This window comes from Platalea leucorodia (assembly GCF_965183815.1).
Source record: "Platalea leucorodia genome assembly, chromosome: 12".
Taxonomy (NCBI): Eukaryota; Metazoa; Chordata; class Aves; order Pelecaniformes; family Threskiornithidae; genus Platalea; species Platalea leucorodia.
In genome coordinates, this window is record NC_138834.1 from 10,449,471 (window position 1) to 10,468,336 (window position 18,866).

At 39.3% G+C, this 18,866-nt stretch overlaps 2 protein-coding genes and 1 long non-coding RNA gene across 9 annotated transcripts; 2 read left to right on the top strand and 1 right to left on the bottom strand.

The window, feature by feature from the left end:
* The first annotated feature begins 3 nt into the window (after positions 1-3).
* HSCB (HscB mitochondrial iron-sulfur cluster cochaperone) lies at positions 4-5,478 on the top strand. 3 transcript variants are annotated; one of them, XM_082324621.1, is made up of 6 exons: positions 4-233; positions 303-399; positions 919-1,008; positions 1,559-1,703; positions 2,581-2,628; positions 5,393-5,478. In XM_082324621.1, the coding sequence occupies exons 1-6, from the start codon at positions 7-9 to the stop codon at positions 5,431-5,433; spliced, it is 648 nt and encodes a 215-aa protein (XP_082180747.1). In that variant the 5' UTR covers positions 4-6; the 3' UTR covers positions 5,434-5,478. The 3 variants fall into 3 exon arrangements, with proteins under 3 accessions (XP_082180747.1, XP_082180746.1, XP_082180748.1); XM_082324620.1 differs by lacking the exon at positions 5,393-5,478 and adding an exon at positions 3,915-4,503; XM_082324622.1 differs by lacking the exons at positions 919-1,008; positions 5,393-5,478 and adding an exon at positions 3,915-4,503.
* Positions 4,642-18,687, bottom strand: LOC309596419 (solute carrier family 2, facilitated glucose transporter member 11-like). Of its 5 annotated transcripts, none has more exons than XM_082324610.1 (13): positions 18,450-18,687; positions 18,084-18,178; positions 16,036-16,134; positions 14,249-14,409; positions 13,511-13,635; positions 13,121-13,250; positions 11,724-11,872; positions 9,149-9,336; positions 8,527-8,637; positions 8,312-8,413; positions 6,825-6,900; positions 6,417-6,544; positions 4,642-5,494 (listed from the first exon to the last, which is right to left on the bottom strand). In XM_082324610.1, exons 2-13 carry the CDS (start codon positions 18,126-18,128, stop codon positions 5,276-5,278), a joined length of 1,533 nt encoding a protein of 510 aa, XP_082180736.1. In that variant the 5' UTR covers positions 18,129-18,178; positions 18,450-18,687; the 3' UTR covers positions 4,642-5,275. The 5 variants fall into 5 exon arrangements, with proteins under 5 accessions (XP_082180736.1, XP_082180737.1, XP_082180738.1 ...); XM_082324611.1 differs by having other exon boundaries at positions 18,562-18,637; XM_082324612.1 differs by lacking the exon at positions 16,036-16,134 and having other exon boundaries at positions 18,562-18,637.
* Positions 6,866-11,714, top strand: LOC309596423. The gene is made up of 3 exons (XR_014229512.1): positions 6,866-7,677; positions 11,320-11,428; positions 11,546-11,714. It is a non-coding gene; the product is annotated as an uncharacterized lncRNA (long non-coding RNA).
* Positions 18,688-18,866: the final 179 nt, after the last annotated feature.

The following is an 18,866-nucleotide window of genomic DNA, read 5'->3' on the forward strand; positions in this document are numbered from 1 at the left end:
GGGAGGATGCGGGCAGCGCTTCGGCACCGCCTCGGCAGGCTGCGATGGGCGCTCCGCTTTTCCGAGGCGGCCCCGCGGCCTCGCTGCGTCGGGCCGGGCTCTCCCCCGGCCCTGCGATGCTGGAGCTGCGGCAGCCCCCTTCCCGGCGCCGAGGGGCTGCCTCGCTTCTGCCCCGGCTGCCGGGCCCTGCAGCCGCCGGGGCCTCGGCCTGACCTCTTCCGCCTGATGGACTGGTGAGTGCCGGCGGGGCGGCCGTGGGCTCGGCCGGCCGCGGGGCTCACGCCGCCTTCTGTCGCCCGCAGTGACCGCTCCTTCCGCGTCGACGCGCAACAGCTGCAGCGGCGGTTCCGGAGCCTGCAGCGCGCCGTTCACCCCGATCGCTTCGGACGGAGGCCGCCGGTGAGCGCCGGGGCGGGCGGGGGCGGCTCGCGCGATTTCCCGGGCGGGGTGGACGGGCCTCGCCCCCGCCCCGGCGCCCCGGCCCGCGGCGCCCAGGCCCGGCGGCGGGGCTGGCAGGGCCCGCGGGGCAAGAAGCCGCCTCCCGCCTGAGGCTGTGCCGCCCCCGGCGGGGTCGGGGGGGGGAGACCCGCTCTGCGAGGCAGAGCGCCGGGTCCCCGCCGCGCTCCTGTCCTGGGACCATGGGGACGCTCCGGTTTTTGTTTCCTGATGCTTGGAAGAGACTTCTGCTCACAGATTTGCGGCGGAGGACGTCGATAAGGACGACGATAAGGGGCCGCTGCGCTTTTTGAGATCTCAGTTGCGTGAGATGGCAGTTTACAAGTCCAGACAGCCCTCTCCCTGTGCTTCCTATCTCTGTTAAAAACCAGCTTTCAGTTGTGCACACATGTATTGTTGTGGGAACACTACTTCTCTGCAGGTGACAAAGCCCAGTGTATTGTATTTGTTGTCCATTCGCAGAAAGAACAGTACTACTCAGAGCAACACTCTTCCTTGATTAACAAGGCCTACCAGACCCTCCTGAACCCTTTGAGCCGTGGCCTCTATCTAGTAAGGTGTTCATTACATAGTTCATCAATACTCCTGAAACTAATCATAGGTGGCTGGGGCTGCTGGTGGCAATATAATAAATCAGACCTTTGCCTCCATCATTAACATGCTCGTTTGTGTTCCTCTGAAGAAGAGGATTACCAGGGATTGAAGGGAGACCGAAAACAACCTTGTCTGAAAGTTAATCAGCTTTTCCACTCTATTTTTTTAACATTTTACTGATTATTACCATCTCATTTGCTGCATGTTACACTGATTCGTTTCCTGCATCACACGTTGTGTTTGGCCATGGTTCCTTTGAAATTTCAGTCTGGCCCTTGGCAGCGTTCATTACATTTTTTTTGCTTTGGTTAACTGCTGATCTTTGTGGTCTGCCTATGGAGTTAATTTTAAGATTGACTCTGTTTACGCACATTTCATGGAATAAACCGGAAGTTTATCAGATATGAATCTGAGTGAGCCCTACTAGAAGACTTAATAGTCAAGAAAATAATTCACATTGAAATAGATACAAGAATGTGTATTTCCAAATTCCCATTCTCTTCACCAGCTGGAGCTGAATGGTGTAGAGCCGGCACAAGAGACAGACTGTGATGCAGACTCGGTGTTTCTCATGGAAATCATGGAAATTAATGAGAAATTAGCAGAGCCTAAAAATGAGGATATGCTTGAAGAAATTGAAACCTTAATTAAAGGTAGGTTTATGATTTGAGGGTTTTGTACAGAACTAATTTACTCTATATTGTGTAACACAAGAGTCTCTCTGAAAGCTTTTTCGGTGATTTCTTTTAGTATCCCTGTCGTGCGTTAGTCTTGAATTGACTCACTGCAAGAGATTCCCCCCCCAAAACAATGTTGTCTTTACCAATTTATGCCACCTAAACATCAAATCTGGCTTGAGAAAATCTGTATAACAGTACCTGTTCTGATGGCAAAATAGGTGCATATATTGACTATAAAAAGAAACTTCTTATTCAACCTTCAGCAGATCAGGGCAAGCAGACTGTCTAAAAGAAAGTACCACTCGAAGTTTAGTAAAATGCTTGACTGGCCACATTAAATAATTACTTCATTTATACAGACATTGTATTTCTTTTGCCTTCTTCAACTTAGCAACCATTATATTAACTGGTTATTATCCTTTTACAAGCAACTTTTTTGTTTATATTGTTGGTGATACCCAAAACATTGAGTTTATTGGTATATTTAATTCTTTGCAGTGACAGTAGTGTGCCAAAAGCAATTAGAATGACTAGAGTAAAAACTAAGTAGAATAGAAGAAAATTGACTGTAGCAGGGTAAACTGATACACGAAAAGTAAGTTAGATTTCTGGGAAGTTAGTGACCATTGATTTGCATTGGAATTGCTGTCTGCAAACCTGTTTAAACACAGAAATATATCTGTTTGAAATTATAAGAAAAAAATCGACAGCAATATTATGGAAAGCTCTCTTAGCTCCCAAAAGACTATGAGAGTAGTAATTAAGTTTCCCACCACAGACAATCAGAATGCAGTGGTATTAAATATACTAAGTGTGTAACAAAATGTGAATGAAATCATTTGTTTTACAGTTAAACAAGAAGAACTGACCAAAGAGGTGACTGCAGCTTTTGAAAGAGGTAGCTATTTCTATGAAGTACTTAGCTGACATACATATCAGTTATAAATGCTTAAAAACCCCCACATTCTCTTACTGGCAAATATTTCCTAAACTACAGAACAGAAATACTGCATAAACAAGTGTTCTTTGTTTGGTATTTAGAATAAATACTTCTAAGCTGACCTTTCTGCTGATTCAGGAAATTCAGGACCTCACATTAAATTAAAAAAAAAAAAATCCAATACAAAGTTCCAGTGAATTCAATTTGTATCAAAATGATCACTTCAAGTGGGAATGCAGATGCTAAGACTTTTTTGTTTGTTTGTTTCCCAGCATACTGGGAAGGACAGACTCGTTTTCCTCATCAAACTTACCACCTATTCTGAGGTTTCAAACTTGAATTTGGGAGATCTTGTTTTGCAGACTTGAAGCTGTCAGCAAAGTAGCAGGTGCTGTTCTTTGCAGTGTATGTCAAGACAGGAACAATTCTGCTGCTTACCACTGAAGCCGTATGGCAAGAAAAGACCTGATGCCCCATTTATCCTCAGGTTTTAGGGACTTTCTGTGCAATGATCAACATAACTTTGTTCCCCAACCAGTTGATAGGCAGGAGCTTAAACCATTCCAGACTAGCTCTGGGAAGAAACCTTTACATTTCTCTCTTGGGTTTTGGAATGCTTTTATTGTTAGGTTTATGTAGTAGCGTGTTGTAATTGAAAACATCAAACGCAAAGCAGTGCTGGCTAGGCCTGCATGTGAAGAATTATGACCTTATAATTTGTCACTGTACTATGAGAGTTAAGGATTGTGTTGTATCTGTCCTTCTCAGTAGGTGATAAACCACCTTTCCCCTCTGACTGTTTAATTAAGGAGAAACTGTTTCCACATCAGTTTTGGAATGGACACTATCTGTACCAGAGTCCCGCAAAGCTTTTGCATTTTTCAGTGATGGCAGTTGGTCTAATTACATAATTTAAAAAGTTTGTCTTGTCTATATACTTAAAATTCCCCATTGGCTACATCAATACTATAGCCACTTTACAGAAAAGTCATCAAAGGGTATTCACGTCACACTTGTTTTCTAAATTGTACATTTTTACATGTTTTGTGGAACACCTCAACTGAGATGTTCAAAACTATCTGCGATGAAAACGATAGGCAGTGTGGGTTTAATAGCGTATGGGTCCTTACAACTTGCAGTTCTTGGTACTGAAACAGGTGCTGTCATTGAAATCTTGAGATTCATTTTGAAAATGAAAATTCAGCCCTCCCTCTGTAAACTAGTAATGTTTTATTTCATTTCAGATGATCTTCAAGAAGCTAAGAAGCTTCTAGCCAAAATGAAATATTTTGCAAACCTAGAGGATAAACTAAAGAACAAGAAGATCCCTTCCTGATACTGCCTCCTTTACCATTAAGAGTTAATGTTCTTTTCAATTAAACAGCTGATTTAGTTACGAAAATCAGAAAAATGGTGTTTGCTTCCTACGTTTTTATTAAAGGCTTTACTTCTGAGAGAAGGAAGATAAACATAAAAGAAATCCAGTGCTTACTGTAGCACTCATTAAGTCACAGGTGGGATCAGGAAATTCTTAGAACCAGGAAAAGTTGTAATAGGTAAGGCAGGACTACTGTCCTAGCAGTTACAGGTATGGAAACGAGTATCAGAGAGGCACACAAACACCGTATGTAATTAAGGTTTCTTACTTTTTGACTACTAAAATGTGAAGAATTTTTTTAAGTTGAGAGTGAGTCCTGGACGAAATGTTGGCGATTAAGCAGAAAGCTCATTCAATGGGTCCTTCGAGCTCTCTGTAGTCTCCTTGTGTGTGTTCTATCAGACTATCTTGAAAAATCTTTAGAGGTGAAATGTGTTTAATTCCTGTCATCTCTCCTCTCTGCTACTTAGTGCTTTTTGTGATGTTTATCTCAGTCCGCTGGGAATTGACCTTCAAAACTATAAGAGGTTTTACCCTGTTGCACAGTGAAAAATGTTAAGATGCTAGGTTAGGGCAAAAAAATAAACCCAAACTCAAACCCCAGAAACTGTTTTATTAGTACCCTTTTAGTAAACAAGGCTTTCTAATAAACTTTATTACAAATAACAGTAATTCAGATAGGTGCTGTACTGTCTTTGTAAAGTTACAGCAGTAAGACTAGATGAGGAATGTCCTTAAGTCTTTCAAAGAAGCTATTTAAGTGAAAAATGGCAACTAAATACCCCAATTTATATATAAACTAGAATATTTCAAATAACGGTTTCTCAATAGATCAGTTCTTGTTTGGATTTTAACGGCTCAGAGTATTTTATTCAGTAAAGCAATAACATATGCTTGATTACCCGAATCCAAGGAAGGGGCTTAGAAATAAAAGAAGAGACCTGCCGGGGGGAGGAATTCATTGAACACCCTCTCCTGGCGTTTCTGTGTCCCTACAACATCAAGTTGTATCTAAACATTGAGTCTTCTATGTATAATATAATATATATTGAATAGGATTTCAGCAATATATGTTTTAGCAGCATTTCAGAACGATTAACTTGCCTTTAATTAAACTTCCTCTAAATATACAGGAGGATTTAATAAGCTACTTGTTCATGGCATTACACTGCTAATTTAGAAGACACTGTTCATAATGCTCATTAAAGTTCTGTTACAGCTGTGAAATTACACAGAATTTTTTAAAAATTCGTCATGGCTTTGTCTTCTTTCATAAATCTCTGTTTCCTTTTTTTTGGTATTTCTTCCAAAATTAAGCTTGTGATATTCCTTTTTGATTTCCAGAAAAGATTTGTTTTTTGTCTCAGGAATTACGAGGAAGATGAAAGCAGCAACTAAGGAGCACTCCACTAAGAACACCAGAAAACAATACTGCTTCAGTCCATTCTGAAAATAAAATGTATTTGATTGCAACATATTTTAAGTATAACAGTGGGTTTGAGAAAATAAAAAGCTTTTTGTTTCCATTCACACCTAATATTGCTGCTTCAATATTTTCAATAAAAAGACTTCTAAATTTTTTTTTTTTTAGATAAAAGACTACCAAGTGCTGTGCTGTGCAATACACATTTAAACACACACTAAACAATTCACAATGTGAATTCACAATGTGAATGACAAGTCAGCATTTGCTACTTAGCTGTTGCATATTTTAAGATTATATGCTTTATTGTTTTCTGAATGTTTATTACTATTTTTCAATGCTATACATTAAAAAAACAACTCTTACTGAGAAGCAGAGTTCAACCAAGAAGAAAGCACTGTCAGATCAAGATACCCTGCTGCGTGCTGTTCCTGCATGTTTTGCTCTCAAGAATAAGTGCTACAACTGAAATTACAAAGCTAGAATTGCAAGCCTATATTGTTTTTCCTAATAATCTTCCTGATCACAGAACCCTCTGTATGGAAGTTTAGCAAGCTCTCAGAGAAGATGTGAACCACTAGCCCCAGGTACTACTTCTACTTTGCTTTGACATAAAACCACAATGCACTATTGAGAAATGTGTTATTTGAATCTGATTATTATCTGATTAAGTTTTTCTAGTTTTGTTACCTTCTCCATTTTTTTAATCCGAACATGAAAATTACCCCCATGCATTCCTTTTAATTTTCATTTATCATGTTTTATTATTTTTTGTTGATACCTAAAAAATATTTTAAGAGGGAGTGAATCTAGTTATACTCGGTTGAGGGGTAGTGTGCATCCTATGTTTAAGTGTTACTGTATAAGAAAAAGCAATTTGATGGAACCTGAGAGAAGATTAAATGGGAGGTGAAGCAATTAGGAAAATGTGTTATACATACTTACCACTATGAAGGGAAAGAGCATTCCAATTGTGAAGAAACTAAGCCAACTAATAGTCCCTCCTATCATGTAAGCAGCAGGACGTGAAGACTGTATAAATAATTCGGCTATCAGGGTATTTGTTATGCCACCTGGGGGAGTGAGTTTCAGAAACAGAATAGGTTATTATGCTAAGTGTCCATTTGCAGTATTTCCAATGCCAGAAAAATTGAGTTGCTCAGTTTCAGGCTATGGGAGACGAAACTGTTCGGATGAGACAGGCTCGCTTGCGTTCCTTAGCCAGAGCATCAGCAGCCTTACAGTAAATACTTACTGCCTGGCTTACACAGCAGAGCTGCTGCCATCCCCGCCCCTGCCCCCGGCCCCAGACACACATTTCACCACTTTAAAACATTCATTACTGTGTAATACCTGGTCCCAACCCAAAGCTCAAGATGAAGGCAAACAGAGATGTCATGCTCACATAAGGCACCCATGAGTACAGTTCCTGGAACAGAAGAGAATGAGGTGGTTTAGTTCGGATTTTGATAATCCTGTTTTAAAGTTTGGCTTAACAGTTACATTTCCTTTTGCTATTTTATTGCAACTAAGACCAACAGTCATTCATGGCTGTTTACAGCTAATTTATTTAACAGTACTGCTTCAGAGAAATTAAATATTGTTCATTTAATAATTTTTACTAAATGGAGTCCAGTACTTCTGTCGAGATTTATAATTAGTCCTCTGAGGCTAAAGATTTACACCAATATTGAATATAACAATTATGTGTTGTTGCTAGTTTAACATTTTGCCCGTGTTTATACTATATACATATGAAACCAGGTGCATTAAAAAGGCCAAACCTAAGCTTGAAATCCCATTATTCAAAAGCAAACCAAGAAATTTACAAAAGTTACAATAAAATAATTAAACCTAGGTCTCTGCCCAACAGCTGGCTCATTCAACTTTTTGCCTGGCCTAGCAGCTGACTTTACTCCAACCACACAGAAATTAGCCGGTGCCTCTTCTGTGGCCTGCTTGCCAACCTGTGCAGCCCCTAACCCTACTGTCCCTCCACACATCAGACCTGCATCATGACTGGACGTGATCCACCTGTTTAAAGCCAGCTCCAAATGCTGATGGCGTGGATACGGAAAGAACTGCAGTTTTTTAATCCTGCCTTTGTCAGATAAGGCTTCATTGGGCAACCAAATACTGACTAAATTGAGTTCTCACTGTTGGAGCTACACCTACATCATCTTGCTTGGATTACGCAAAGATAATGGTAAATATTTAGTATAGTATGGTCTGCAAATGTAGAGAGAGATTTCCTCTGAACATTCGTTTCAGGAGGTTTGTGGGGCTGCCTTACTTGAGCTGATATGGTATACAGAACAATTTACAATGCATCTCTTTATACTACATCAAAAAGCGAAGCAGGATGTTGTCTTTGCATGATAAATTTAAGGCACTGAATAGTGAGTTTCCAATAGTTTTTGTGAATTCATACTTAATGCATTTAAGTGTCTTTTGAATGTCAGCATCTTTACAATATTGTTTGATTTTCTGCTTTACAATTAAGCGACTGAAGTGGACCCTGATGCTTAATATCATCACTATGTAGTATTTCATCCTAAAATAACTTTAAAAGCTAGAATAAATGCTGTTTTTTCATCACTTAGTTTTGTCAGCATTAAATGCAGCTGCAGCTTTAAGACAAATACGTGATCAAATCTTAGCTGAGAGCATTCTCTTATTTTAGGGAAATATGGCTGCAGAATTGATCAAATCTTTCAATTGCTGCCATTTTTTATGCTGCTGTTTAAACCTATGCAGCTCTTATCTTCCAGCTTCTTTTGAGTGTCACGGATTTTCACTCATTATAGTCATATCATGTAATATAAATGAGTCCTTTACACCTGGTAAGTCAGAGAGAACGTTAAAACAATGCTCCAAAGGGTCATAAGGAGATAACCCCCAATGATGAGATATCTTCTTCCTGCGTAGTCTATCAGTAAACCCTGTGGACAAGACATAATTTTCTGTTACTATCTTGATCTCATATTTACCAATGTTCTTCTTCAAAAAGGGTCATTACTCTTTGTGCTGGGAGGCAGAATAAATTGTTACTTACACAGGTGAGGGCTGTAAGGCATTCACAAGCTCCAGTGCCGAGTGTCACATATGGGATTTTTTCTGCTGAGATCCCAGCTTGTTCAAAAATGTAAGTTGCATAGAAATAAATCTACAACAGAAAAAAAAAGGGGGGCATTCCCAGTAGTTAAATTGTCAACTGGAAACAAATTCAAGTTCATACTAAACATACAGCTCAATGTATTTCATATTGTGAGTTGTTAATTTGATGTAAACAGCAAGAAGAATCTGTTAAATTCATGTCTAGGTAGATATATTGCTATCAAAAAACCAAATATAATTATTCAACTTACTGAATATAATACTTCACATTCTTAAACCAGACACAATGGGATAAGCTGATCCACCTTTGTTTACTTTTTCAGAAGATGTAAACACAAGGATCAAGTCATTCTTTGAATAAATTTACATACCAGAAACACAGAAATGAAAAAAAAAAAAAAATTGGAAAAAAGAGAAACATGGAAATAATACAAAGATATTCTTTCCCACTTATCCCATTTCTCTGAGCTTCTCTATGTGGATCCTTCGTGTTAAAAAAGGCTGAAAAACAGATGGAAATTAAATAATTATTTAAGCTGTTTGTATGTATGAAATCTTACAGCATTTATCCCACTGAGCTGTTGGCCCATAGTCATCACAATCACAGAAATGAGCTGCCATCTCACACCACGATCAGTGAATAATTGCCAGGGCTTCTTGGGTTTCTCCCCGTCTAAAGCAGAACATTCCCGCTGTACGTCTTCCATCTCCCTTCGATACTCTGAAGAACCATGAAATCGCTTCAAAGCTAAGAAAAGAAGAAAATTAATTCTCTTATGTTTACTTATTGACCACAACTTCTGGAAAATCATCTCTTTCCATAATGACCTGGCTTTTCCTAGAATATGAAAACTTTCTGCGTTAGAAAGTTGGGAAAAAAGTCATTTGCTTTGTGACTTGTTTTTTGGTTGCTGGTTTTCCAAAATTTTTTGCTGTGGTAGATCTGGAAATTTCAGCGGCATTACTTTGCTCTTGTTAGAGGTATATCTGACTTTGAATTTATAAGTGACAATCTGTCTACTTAAGGGCAACAGTAGAACTTTTGATGATCCCGAAAGCAAACTTCCCAATGGTATTGTTGTCACTAACAGCGTAACCAGCTTGAAGCTCTAGCCACTCTTCAGTATCAGTTCAGGAGCAACCACGATTCTTGGAAAAAAAAAAATCCATGATGATGTTATTTAAAAAAAAAAAAAAGAGAGGGAAAGACTCGAATATGATATGGAGATTGCAAACTTCACTTACATTTAAAAAATCACATTTAATGAAGCCCAAACTAGATCATAATCCAAAAGGGCCATCTTGCCCATGGCTTCCAAATTAGACAGAATTAACTCTATAGGTCATTTGTAGTTACTGTGATTTTGCAGGTGTGATGATCTATGAATATTTTTGGGCAAGGTAAACAGAGAGAGAGACATTTTTATTAGATCAGCTGACAAACTTGGGGGGCGGGGGAAGGAGACAGGCCTGCAGGCACAGATGGCTTTATCTAAAAATGTAACTTTTTTGTCTGATTGTTTTTTAATTACCCAGTATAATACAAGATTCCATCTCTCTCTGTGAACCCTGCCTCTTTTATAATTCCTAACAAATTTTACCTCGGCCTAAAGGCTTCCATGAATTAAGCCTCTTTAACTTCCTTTGTTGAAGATCTTTCCACAAGATATACTGTTCTATCTACGAATACCTTTTCTAGACAGGTAAAAATTCACATGCTCATCAACAGCACTTTAAAAGAATTAACAGAAGAAAAGCAAAAGAAATGTTTTTCCTTTATTTATGCATACAATGAAAATTGAATTAAATACAACGCTATCAACTGCTAACAAGGTAAACTTCGTTTGTTCTTCTCTCATTTATTTAGCATTTTAAATGAAAGATCCAGGGATCACAAGTGTCATTTTATGTCACTGTGAACTACATCAGAATTATCGTATCAGGCAGAAGTAGAAACACTGAACACATTTCTGAAAAACAGGTGATAGAGTATTTTATTGTCCAGATTTGTACATTGGGATCTCCTTTAAGTTTTTCTGTCCTCTCAATTTTATTAGTTAGTTAGTTATTATTTTAGAGAGGGTCTTTTCATATTTATTTAGCAGCCCTTCAAACTGAATTAATTAATCAGACCTGCTTACTTACAGTGACTAATACTTTACTCTTTGGAGTATTATTCCACCGAGTCTCTCTGGGAAGTAAAATACTATCCATGGTATGTGAGGATACAAATGGCTACCTCAGTGTCTCCTTTTGACATTCTATTGTGAAAAAAAAAAAAAAATCTCTTCTGATATTTACTTTCTTCTTGCAGTATAAAGAGGACTGTGTAATTTCAGGATAAAGAAGATCACAACTAATTTGAATATTTGTCTTTCAAATTCTTCTTGTAGTGTGTGGGCTTCACCTGCTCATTTATGCAGTACTGCACAGCTATCACATTACAGTTATTTCTTGAGCAAGGTTTGAATAAAAGGAGAACAATCATAGATCTCTCAAAATAAAATGAAAAGTTTAACCTGTCATAGTTATCCCACATGATGTAACGGGGAAAAAAAGGTATTTAAAAGGTAACTAAATATTTAGAAAATGGAGGATAAGGAGTTTCCTGCTCAAATAGCCAATGAATCGCTTTTTTAACATCACCTCTTTTTCAGTAAAAAGCTCTCTAATTTTTCAGCTACTTATGCTGTCTCCTTTTTATTATATTATTTTCGATTATGTCTTACAGGAGAAGTACAACAGTATCACAGAATGGAAGAAAATATCTGATGTAACTGATACTTACCTGTGACATGACCTGAGAAATAAACAATCCAGTGAGAGGTTAAGTAGTTCAGGTATGTTACCTCATCCAAAAGAAAAATTATTAAACCTTTAGAGATTTCATTAGAGAGTAACAAAACATGAACATATTTGAAATGAGATAATGAAGTTTTGTTTACAATCCATTACAGACTCCTGAGTTCCACAATGCCTTTTTCCATGTAAGCTCACTGAAGGAAAAACACGGGCCAAAAAGCACTAGGCAATAAAACTGTGCTGTGTTGATAAAGAGAAAAGGAGAATCTGGAGCCCAATATACTCATTGTAACCTTCTGAAGACACAGAGAAAGTATAAACACTGGAAGTTACCTTTGGCACAGCTCAGCTCATCACCTCTGTCAATAAGAAGATATCTGGGACTTTCAGGAAACCATGGCAGGAATAAAAGTTGGGCAAATGCTGGGAAACAGCTGCTGGATAGCAACACAGGCCAATACTTTTCTCCACCTAAGAATTCCCTGGGAGAGGTGTGGAAAAAGAAGGAAAAAAACCCCAAGTAATTAGCTATTGGTGACTATTCAGAAGATTTTTGGGAGCAAGAAGTTTGTCCTTCAAGAAAAGTTCCCTCGTAACTCGTTACCTACATCTTGTGAACCTCATCAGAAAGAGGCTGGGAAAATATTTTCCAGCCACTCTGAAATCAGGTTTCACTCAGGAGGAGATGAGCAACACTACTTTACTGCTGCTTATTGCTGTGTTGGTCCTAACCATTATTTTCAGGTTTGCCAAAGCAGTGTTTTCTAGCAATGTGGGATAGTAGTAGCATACGGGCTTCACCTTAAGGTCAGCAGCGGCATTTCCATCTGCTTTTGAGAATGATACAATAATTTAGGATAGAAAGGAACTCAGAAAGTCATCTGATCCCACCACCCATTCAAAGTTGATCTAATGAGAAGGTGCATTAGAGAGAAAGGAATCATTACAATTGCTACAGTTTGAATCAGTAGGATCATGTGTTGTGGGCAATGTAAACTTGTTAAAATAGAGAGAGTATTGCATTTTAAATACTGACCCTATATTATGCAGTCTGAAGTTTATGTTCTACTTTATTTTGTAGCACTTCACACCTTAAGTAGCAAAACCAGTTAGTTCAGAAGCTAATAATAAGGAAAAAGAAAGAGAAGTCTAAGTGCTTTTGGTAGAGGGACAGACAAAAAACAGATAATGCACTGTTACTCAAGGTACTAGGAGTTGCTCTTAGGGCAGTGGAAAGCTGCTAGCAAACTTCATGAAAGAAGCTTTCATCTTGAGATTGTGCAGTCTCTGTTCTTGGAACTTTTTAAGATCCAACTGGATAAAGTCCCTTGCAACTTCATCTAATCTCACAAGGGACAAAACCAGCAGTAGTGCTACAATACAGAATTATGAGTCCTTTGCTCTCAAGTCCCGTCTTATGAACATCCACTGTCTCCAGCACGAAACTGGCAGAAAATATGAACTCAGCATAAATGTACCTGTTCTACTGATGCTGTTCTGGCTGACGCGTCTGAACTGAGAATACTGCCCTGGGGAGATAGTATAGACAGTTTGCGGTTGTAGGAATAAGCTGACAAAAGCAGAGTTTTCGTCTTACAGGTAGACCTTCTGTGTGAAGTTGATTAACTAATGCTACAATGGTCACAATGAGTGTTTTGCAGGGAGCCACAGGGAATTGGAGTTCTTTACATGCGAGTAACACAAGGCAGGAAAAATAATGCATTTCTAACCTCAAACCAATTATTTGTCCTGTCAGAATCCCCCCAGTCAGAAAGATGGAACTCCCCATGGCCATGCCACCTCTAAGATGTTTTGGGGCAACCTCCCCAATATACAGAGGCTGCACACAGATCCCAATACCTGCAAGTAAATGGAAAAACATTTTCCTATTAATAGATTTTGCTTTGAAGAGAGTTACTGAACCAAAACATGTAGGAAATCGGACTTAGTTAATTTCTCTATTAATTTAGCTGCCTTCAGATTCTAAGTTGGACCACAGAACATTTTTGTCATCATACCTACAAAGCAGCGTACAAATACATAATACTTAAAGAATCAGCAGTAACAGTAATTTATCATTCACCATAGTTTATTGAAAGTAGGAATAGGAAATCATTCACCTGAATTTATGCCAATCAAAAACCTTCCAGCAATCAGTAACTCAAACAATCCTGTAGGAAAACTGATCCCCATTAAAATGGAGGCCAGTATTGCTATAATATTATTCATCAAAAGAGCTCCTTTCCTAAAGAGGAGGGGAAAAAAAAACATTAAGGAAATCTGCAATAACACATTTTTTTAAAAGTTTTCCTTTCTGGTAATATGGAAAAAATGGCTTTATACTGAAGAAATGTGCTACTCACTGGAAATCCGGATATCTTACACAACTATTTACTCATATTTAAAAAAAAAATATCTAAACATAAGGATAATGCATAAATAGGACAGAAATGCCTGACAAGGTAGGAGTGGGGTTTTGTTTGTTTATGCTATATCTATACAGAATGCGCATGAAATGTTACAAGATTACGCAGCATGTCCTTACTGGCATGAAGGCTAAAAATGTGTATGGGACGGACCTGTGTTTCCTACTATACAGTAGGTGCATACTCCTGCTTAGATTTCAATAAACGTAATGGAAAGACTAGACTGGAAGGCTATAATTCAGGGCTCATCTTTTAAAGTCACATTGGAACAAACTGTAAAATTCTACTAGAAAACTCTGCTTTGGAGTGAAAAACATGTCTAGTCACCTAAGATACATTTTCTCCCACTCTTTTTCCATTTATTTACTTTATAGTCTAGTGAGAAAGTAGGAAAGGAAAACATGCTGCTATATGCCTGCTGCTGTAACTCACCTGCCTAGCCGAATCGCCATGCTGCCTCCAATAAGGGCTCCGCACAGGCCTCCAAGTGAAAATACAGAAGCAATGACAGACCAAAGAAAAGTCAGCAAATCTGGATTTAGTTCCTTGTGATAACGACTAGTCCAGGTTTCATTTAAGAACCTGTGTATATGCTGCAGTAGAAAAGAATGATGAATATGTAGCATTACGTGTAGCCCTACAGGATAGCACTATAAATAACTTGCACCTCAATCCTGAAAACCAATTCTGGGAGCGAACAAAAGATATCTTCTTAGTTGTATTATATTAAAAACACTGATGATTAGCAGAGTCTTCCTTGACCACAATATCATTTCCTACTCCCCATACATCTCAAAGGCTGCTGAGCAGCTTTGCTTTCATACCCAACCTCAGGAGAGGCTGTATTCCACTAGAGGAGAAACATAACCTTTCCATATACTGCTACAAAAGAGCTTTGAGATCCTTCTGAATGAGGGGGGACGGGGTAGATGGGTAGGCCCTACTGTTTTTTAGGAACATCTCAGAGCACAGAGGTCTGACATAACCTAACAAATTTTACTGTCAGGAGACTCATTCTGACACTTGGCTTAAATCTCCCTGCCTTAGTAATCCAATAATTCATAGTAAAATCCCTTTCTGCAACTCTAATATTCCTCCCCCTTTCTTACAGTATTCATGTGTCAGAACTTTTAAACTGTTATTCCACATGCTTGGTTTCCTAAAATTTGTCATTAGAAACTCTTGAACTGACATGTATCTGTAATCAGAGGCTCCTGTTCTTAGCCAGCGAACAAAGACTTAACAGAAGAAGAAACTTCCTCAACTCTCTGTTTCCAGCATATTACATGTTCTTTCACAAACAGCTTATTTTAACCTTTGTAAAAAGCATACGATGTTGTAGCAAATTCAGTCTTCACAGTTTCACAAGAAAATAAAACCTGACAGCAGAAAATTATAACCCTCACTTTCACAAGACCATTTGCTCAGATCATCTTGAGTCATCCACAAAATATGCAGAATCCTAAAGGCCATGCAATGGACACAGAAGTAACAAGTGGGTTAAAACACCTACAAGATACTCAGACACTACAGATGCACCTTTTTGGCTCCTTCTCAGTAAGCTGCCTTGTGATAGACAACTGTAACTATCCTTTCTCCCCGTTATCCAGTGATAGGACACGTGGGAATGATTCAAAACTGTGTCAGGGGAGGTTTAAACTTGACAGTAGGAGAAATGGTGGTGACATTTTACAGAAAGGGTGGCCAAGTACTGGAACAGGCTTCATACAGAGGCGGTCAATGCCCCACGCCTGTCAATGTTCAAGAGGCATTTGGACAATGCCCTTAATAACATGCTTTATCTTTTGGTCAGCCCTGAAGTGGTCAGGCAGTTGGACTAGATGATTGTTGTAGGTCCCTTCCAACTGAAAATGTTCTGTTCCATTCTATTCTTAATGTTCTGGGCTATTTTAGTCAAAAGTATAACTGAAAGATGTCACTTACTCATTCAGTTAATCCTTCTAAAACAGGCTTTAACAGAGATATTTATGTGGCATATTTGGCACTTTTATCTGACACAGAATACCTCTGATGGGAGGTACTCACAAACAAATCCACATGAAACCATTTTGGAAATCAACAAGAATCCTTCATCCAAGAGGAAGCCTGCCTTGGTTCCCACTGCGATCGCAGTAAAAGTGCATTTGGCCTCTCGGCCAGTTACACAGGATACCTCCATTACTGTAAAACAACCCTGTGAACAAGAGACGATATTTTACCTGGGTGGGTGCATTGATAATGGAAACATTATACCCATACTGAAAGGTCCCTCCAATTCCAACAGCACAAACAGCCAGAAATAAGGTCCAGCTGGGGAACTAGAGAACAGAAGAGAGTAACGGGCATGAAAAGAGATAGGGCCTTGAACCTACATGCCTATATTATCTAGGAGAAAATCATGGTGAAACATATCATGTATTTAGTTTTGAACAGTGCAAGTATTTGTTTAGAAAACTACATAAACTCTCAAAGCAGGAGAAACATTTCATGCTGACTTTGGCCATGATCATTAACGTCTTTCAGACATGCAACAATTACAAGTATCCAGATTAAGGGTAGGCAACACAACCATTGCACTGCTGACGGCATATTTACTGAACTGTGTAAATGCTTTTTGCGTGAACCACGCTGCTCATGGTGCTTATTTTTTATGAAAGAATGTTAGGACTGTTTTGTTTGGTGCTAGAGGCACAATGACTCCGTGTAAGAATTAACCAAATCCCAATTTCTGGGACTCACATTTCATCTGAGATGTGAGAAATAACAATATTTTATTTCCCTCGGTAAGACCCTAAGTTGATTACTGGATGTCTGCAAGTTAGCAGGTGCTAAACCTTAGTATCTTAAATCACAACATATTGTTCACTGATAATAGTATTCAATCTAAAGTTTATTAGCATCTATTTTTTAATTTTTTAATTTTTCCATATTGATTATGTAAATCAATATTTAGGAACTAAAATTAATAGATTCACAGACTCATAGGTTTTAAAGTCAATAGAAACCACTATTATGATACATTCTAATCTCAAGAGATTCTAACTGGTCATAAAACATTATGCTTTGGATGAGTCCTCTGGGTCAGAGAAGATCTCTGGAGGTTTATACAGTGTCTGGCGTTCTGATGTGATGCTTCTTGACTCTACTTTTTATTGAATATGATAGTACTAAAAATAACATCCAGTTCAAGTGTTTAACAACCCTTTCATTAAAAATTAGGTCCTAATTTCATCTCATAGTATCTTTTTGTCTAACTTCAACTGGCCACAAAAATGTCTTCTATATTAAAGGCACTCCTGTGGTCAAATTTCCTCCTCCTTCACAGATAAAGACTGTACATATTTTTTTTTTATAAGCTTGTACTCCCTGAATTTTTCATTGTAAGATATGTAGACTAGTTCTTCATCATTCTCATTCTTGGTCCAGTTCCCAGAAACTTTGAGTTATTCCAGATGCTATACTGTATTCTGAAAGAGCTGTGTCTTTCCTGAAGATAATTAATCAAAACTTCCTTCATTCAGAAGAAGTGGAAATTGATCTTATTAAAGTAAAATCCAATTAATATTTCCTTACGGTTTCCCAAGAATATAAAGTGTTTCTCCGAATGACAACCAAAGCAATGAATTAAAGAGTAATAAATAAGGGCTGCAGCAAGTACGGTAGAAAAAATAAAACTGGAGGTGGTAAATACAGGCACTGCACGCTCAGACCTTTCTATTAACCAAATACAGTCAAGGTATTTTGTGTCTCATGGGTACAACCTAGCATCTGGAAGAGACAGAAAACAAACAAACAAAAAAACCCAGAATCGTTAACATACATCACATAACTTACGTTTTGTTATGACAGCTCCGTTCTTCTTCCTGCCCAAATCAGTCTGTTCATTACACCGTGTTGTGTCACGTTGGAGTTTGGGCCCCAATTTCTCAGAGCACAGACAACACCCTTATCTGTTCTGTAAGCTACTTAACTCCTGACAGTTTATAAGCACTTTCACCTCATTCCAGAAACATGCCACAAACAAAATTCGACTTACATGCAATGTAAAACATAAGAATAAGAAAACAAACATGCTTTTAAAGCTTCCATTTTATAACACGGCTAGGTGTCTAAGGAAAATACAAAACTTTACAAGCCTGATCATCTAACGTATTTTTATTTAAAAGTAAACATGAAACAATCAGAGAATTTCACATTTGTGCATCACTGTTAAAGCTGCAAACTCTGTGCAGGATCCATCTTCAGAGGCCAAGACAGTTCCGCTTACCTTGGTGTGCGTGCTAGACCCTCTCAGCAGGGGCTGGTACTCCATTCTTAGTATGGGCTGAATTTGATTTCCTTTGCAAAATTTAGTAAACTACACTACAAGAATAAAAAGTGCCAAAGAAATGAAGTTATTATTGTATTAAATCACAGATTTTTGCCTTCCATCTGTAGCCATTGGGATCCTTCTCAATGGTTCACTACTTTTTTATGACAGAAATGTCCAACTTCCATAAAGCCTTACAGTAGCTACAGAGAGCTTTACCACAGCACAGGCACCTTCTTCGTTTAAGTCAGAGCAGGAAACATACCCGTGAGTCACCCACTAGCTGTAGCTTGCCGCTACTAAAGAAAACGACAGGGCGATTACCTTGCGCTCTGGTGTCATACCTCCCGACAGCTCACGACTGGAGCACTCTCTCGCTGCTTCCCCACGGCTACAGCCCACAGAGCGGGGGAGGGCTGCGGGCTGAGCTCCTCACCTGACTGGGATTTGGCTGCTCCGCGGGCGGCCCGCCCCAGCCCGGCGGTTCTGGCAGCCGTCCGCGGAGATCACGCCAGGCCGCAGACAAAAGCGGATCTGTCTCGACGCTCCTTCGGGAGCCGGGGCTTTCCCGCTGCCGGGGAGGGCAGGGGCCTCCCGCTCCCAGCGGGGACAGTCCTGCCCTGGGGGTCCGTGCTGCTCCATGGCCGCCACGGCACCGCCGCGGCCGCGGCGCCGGCGAGGAGTTCACATCCCGCGGGCCGCCGCCGCCCGGGACTACAGCTCCCGCCGCGCCCCGCGGGC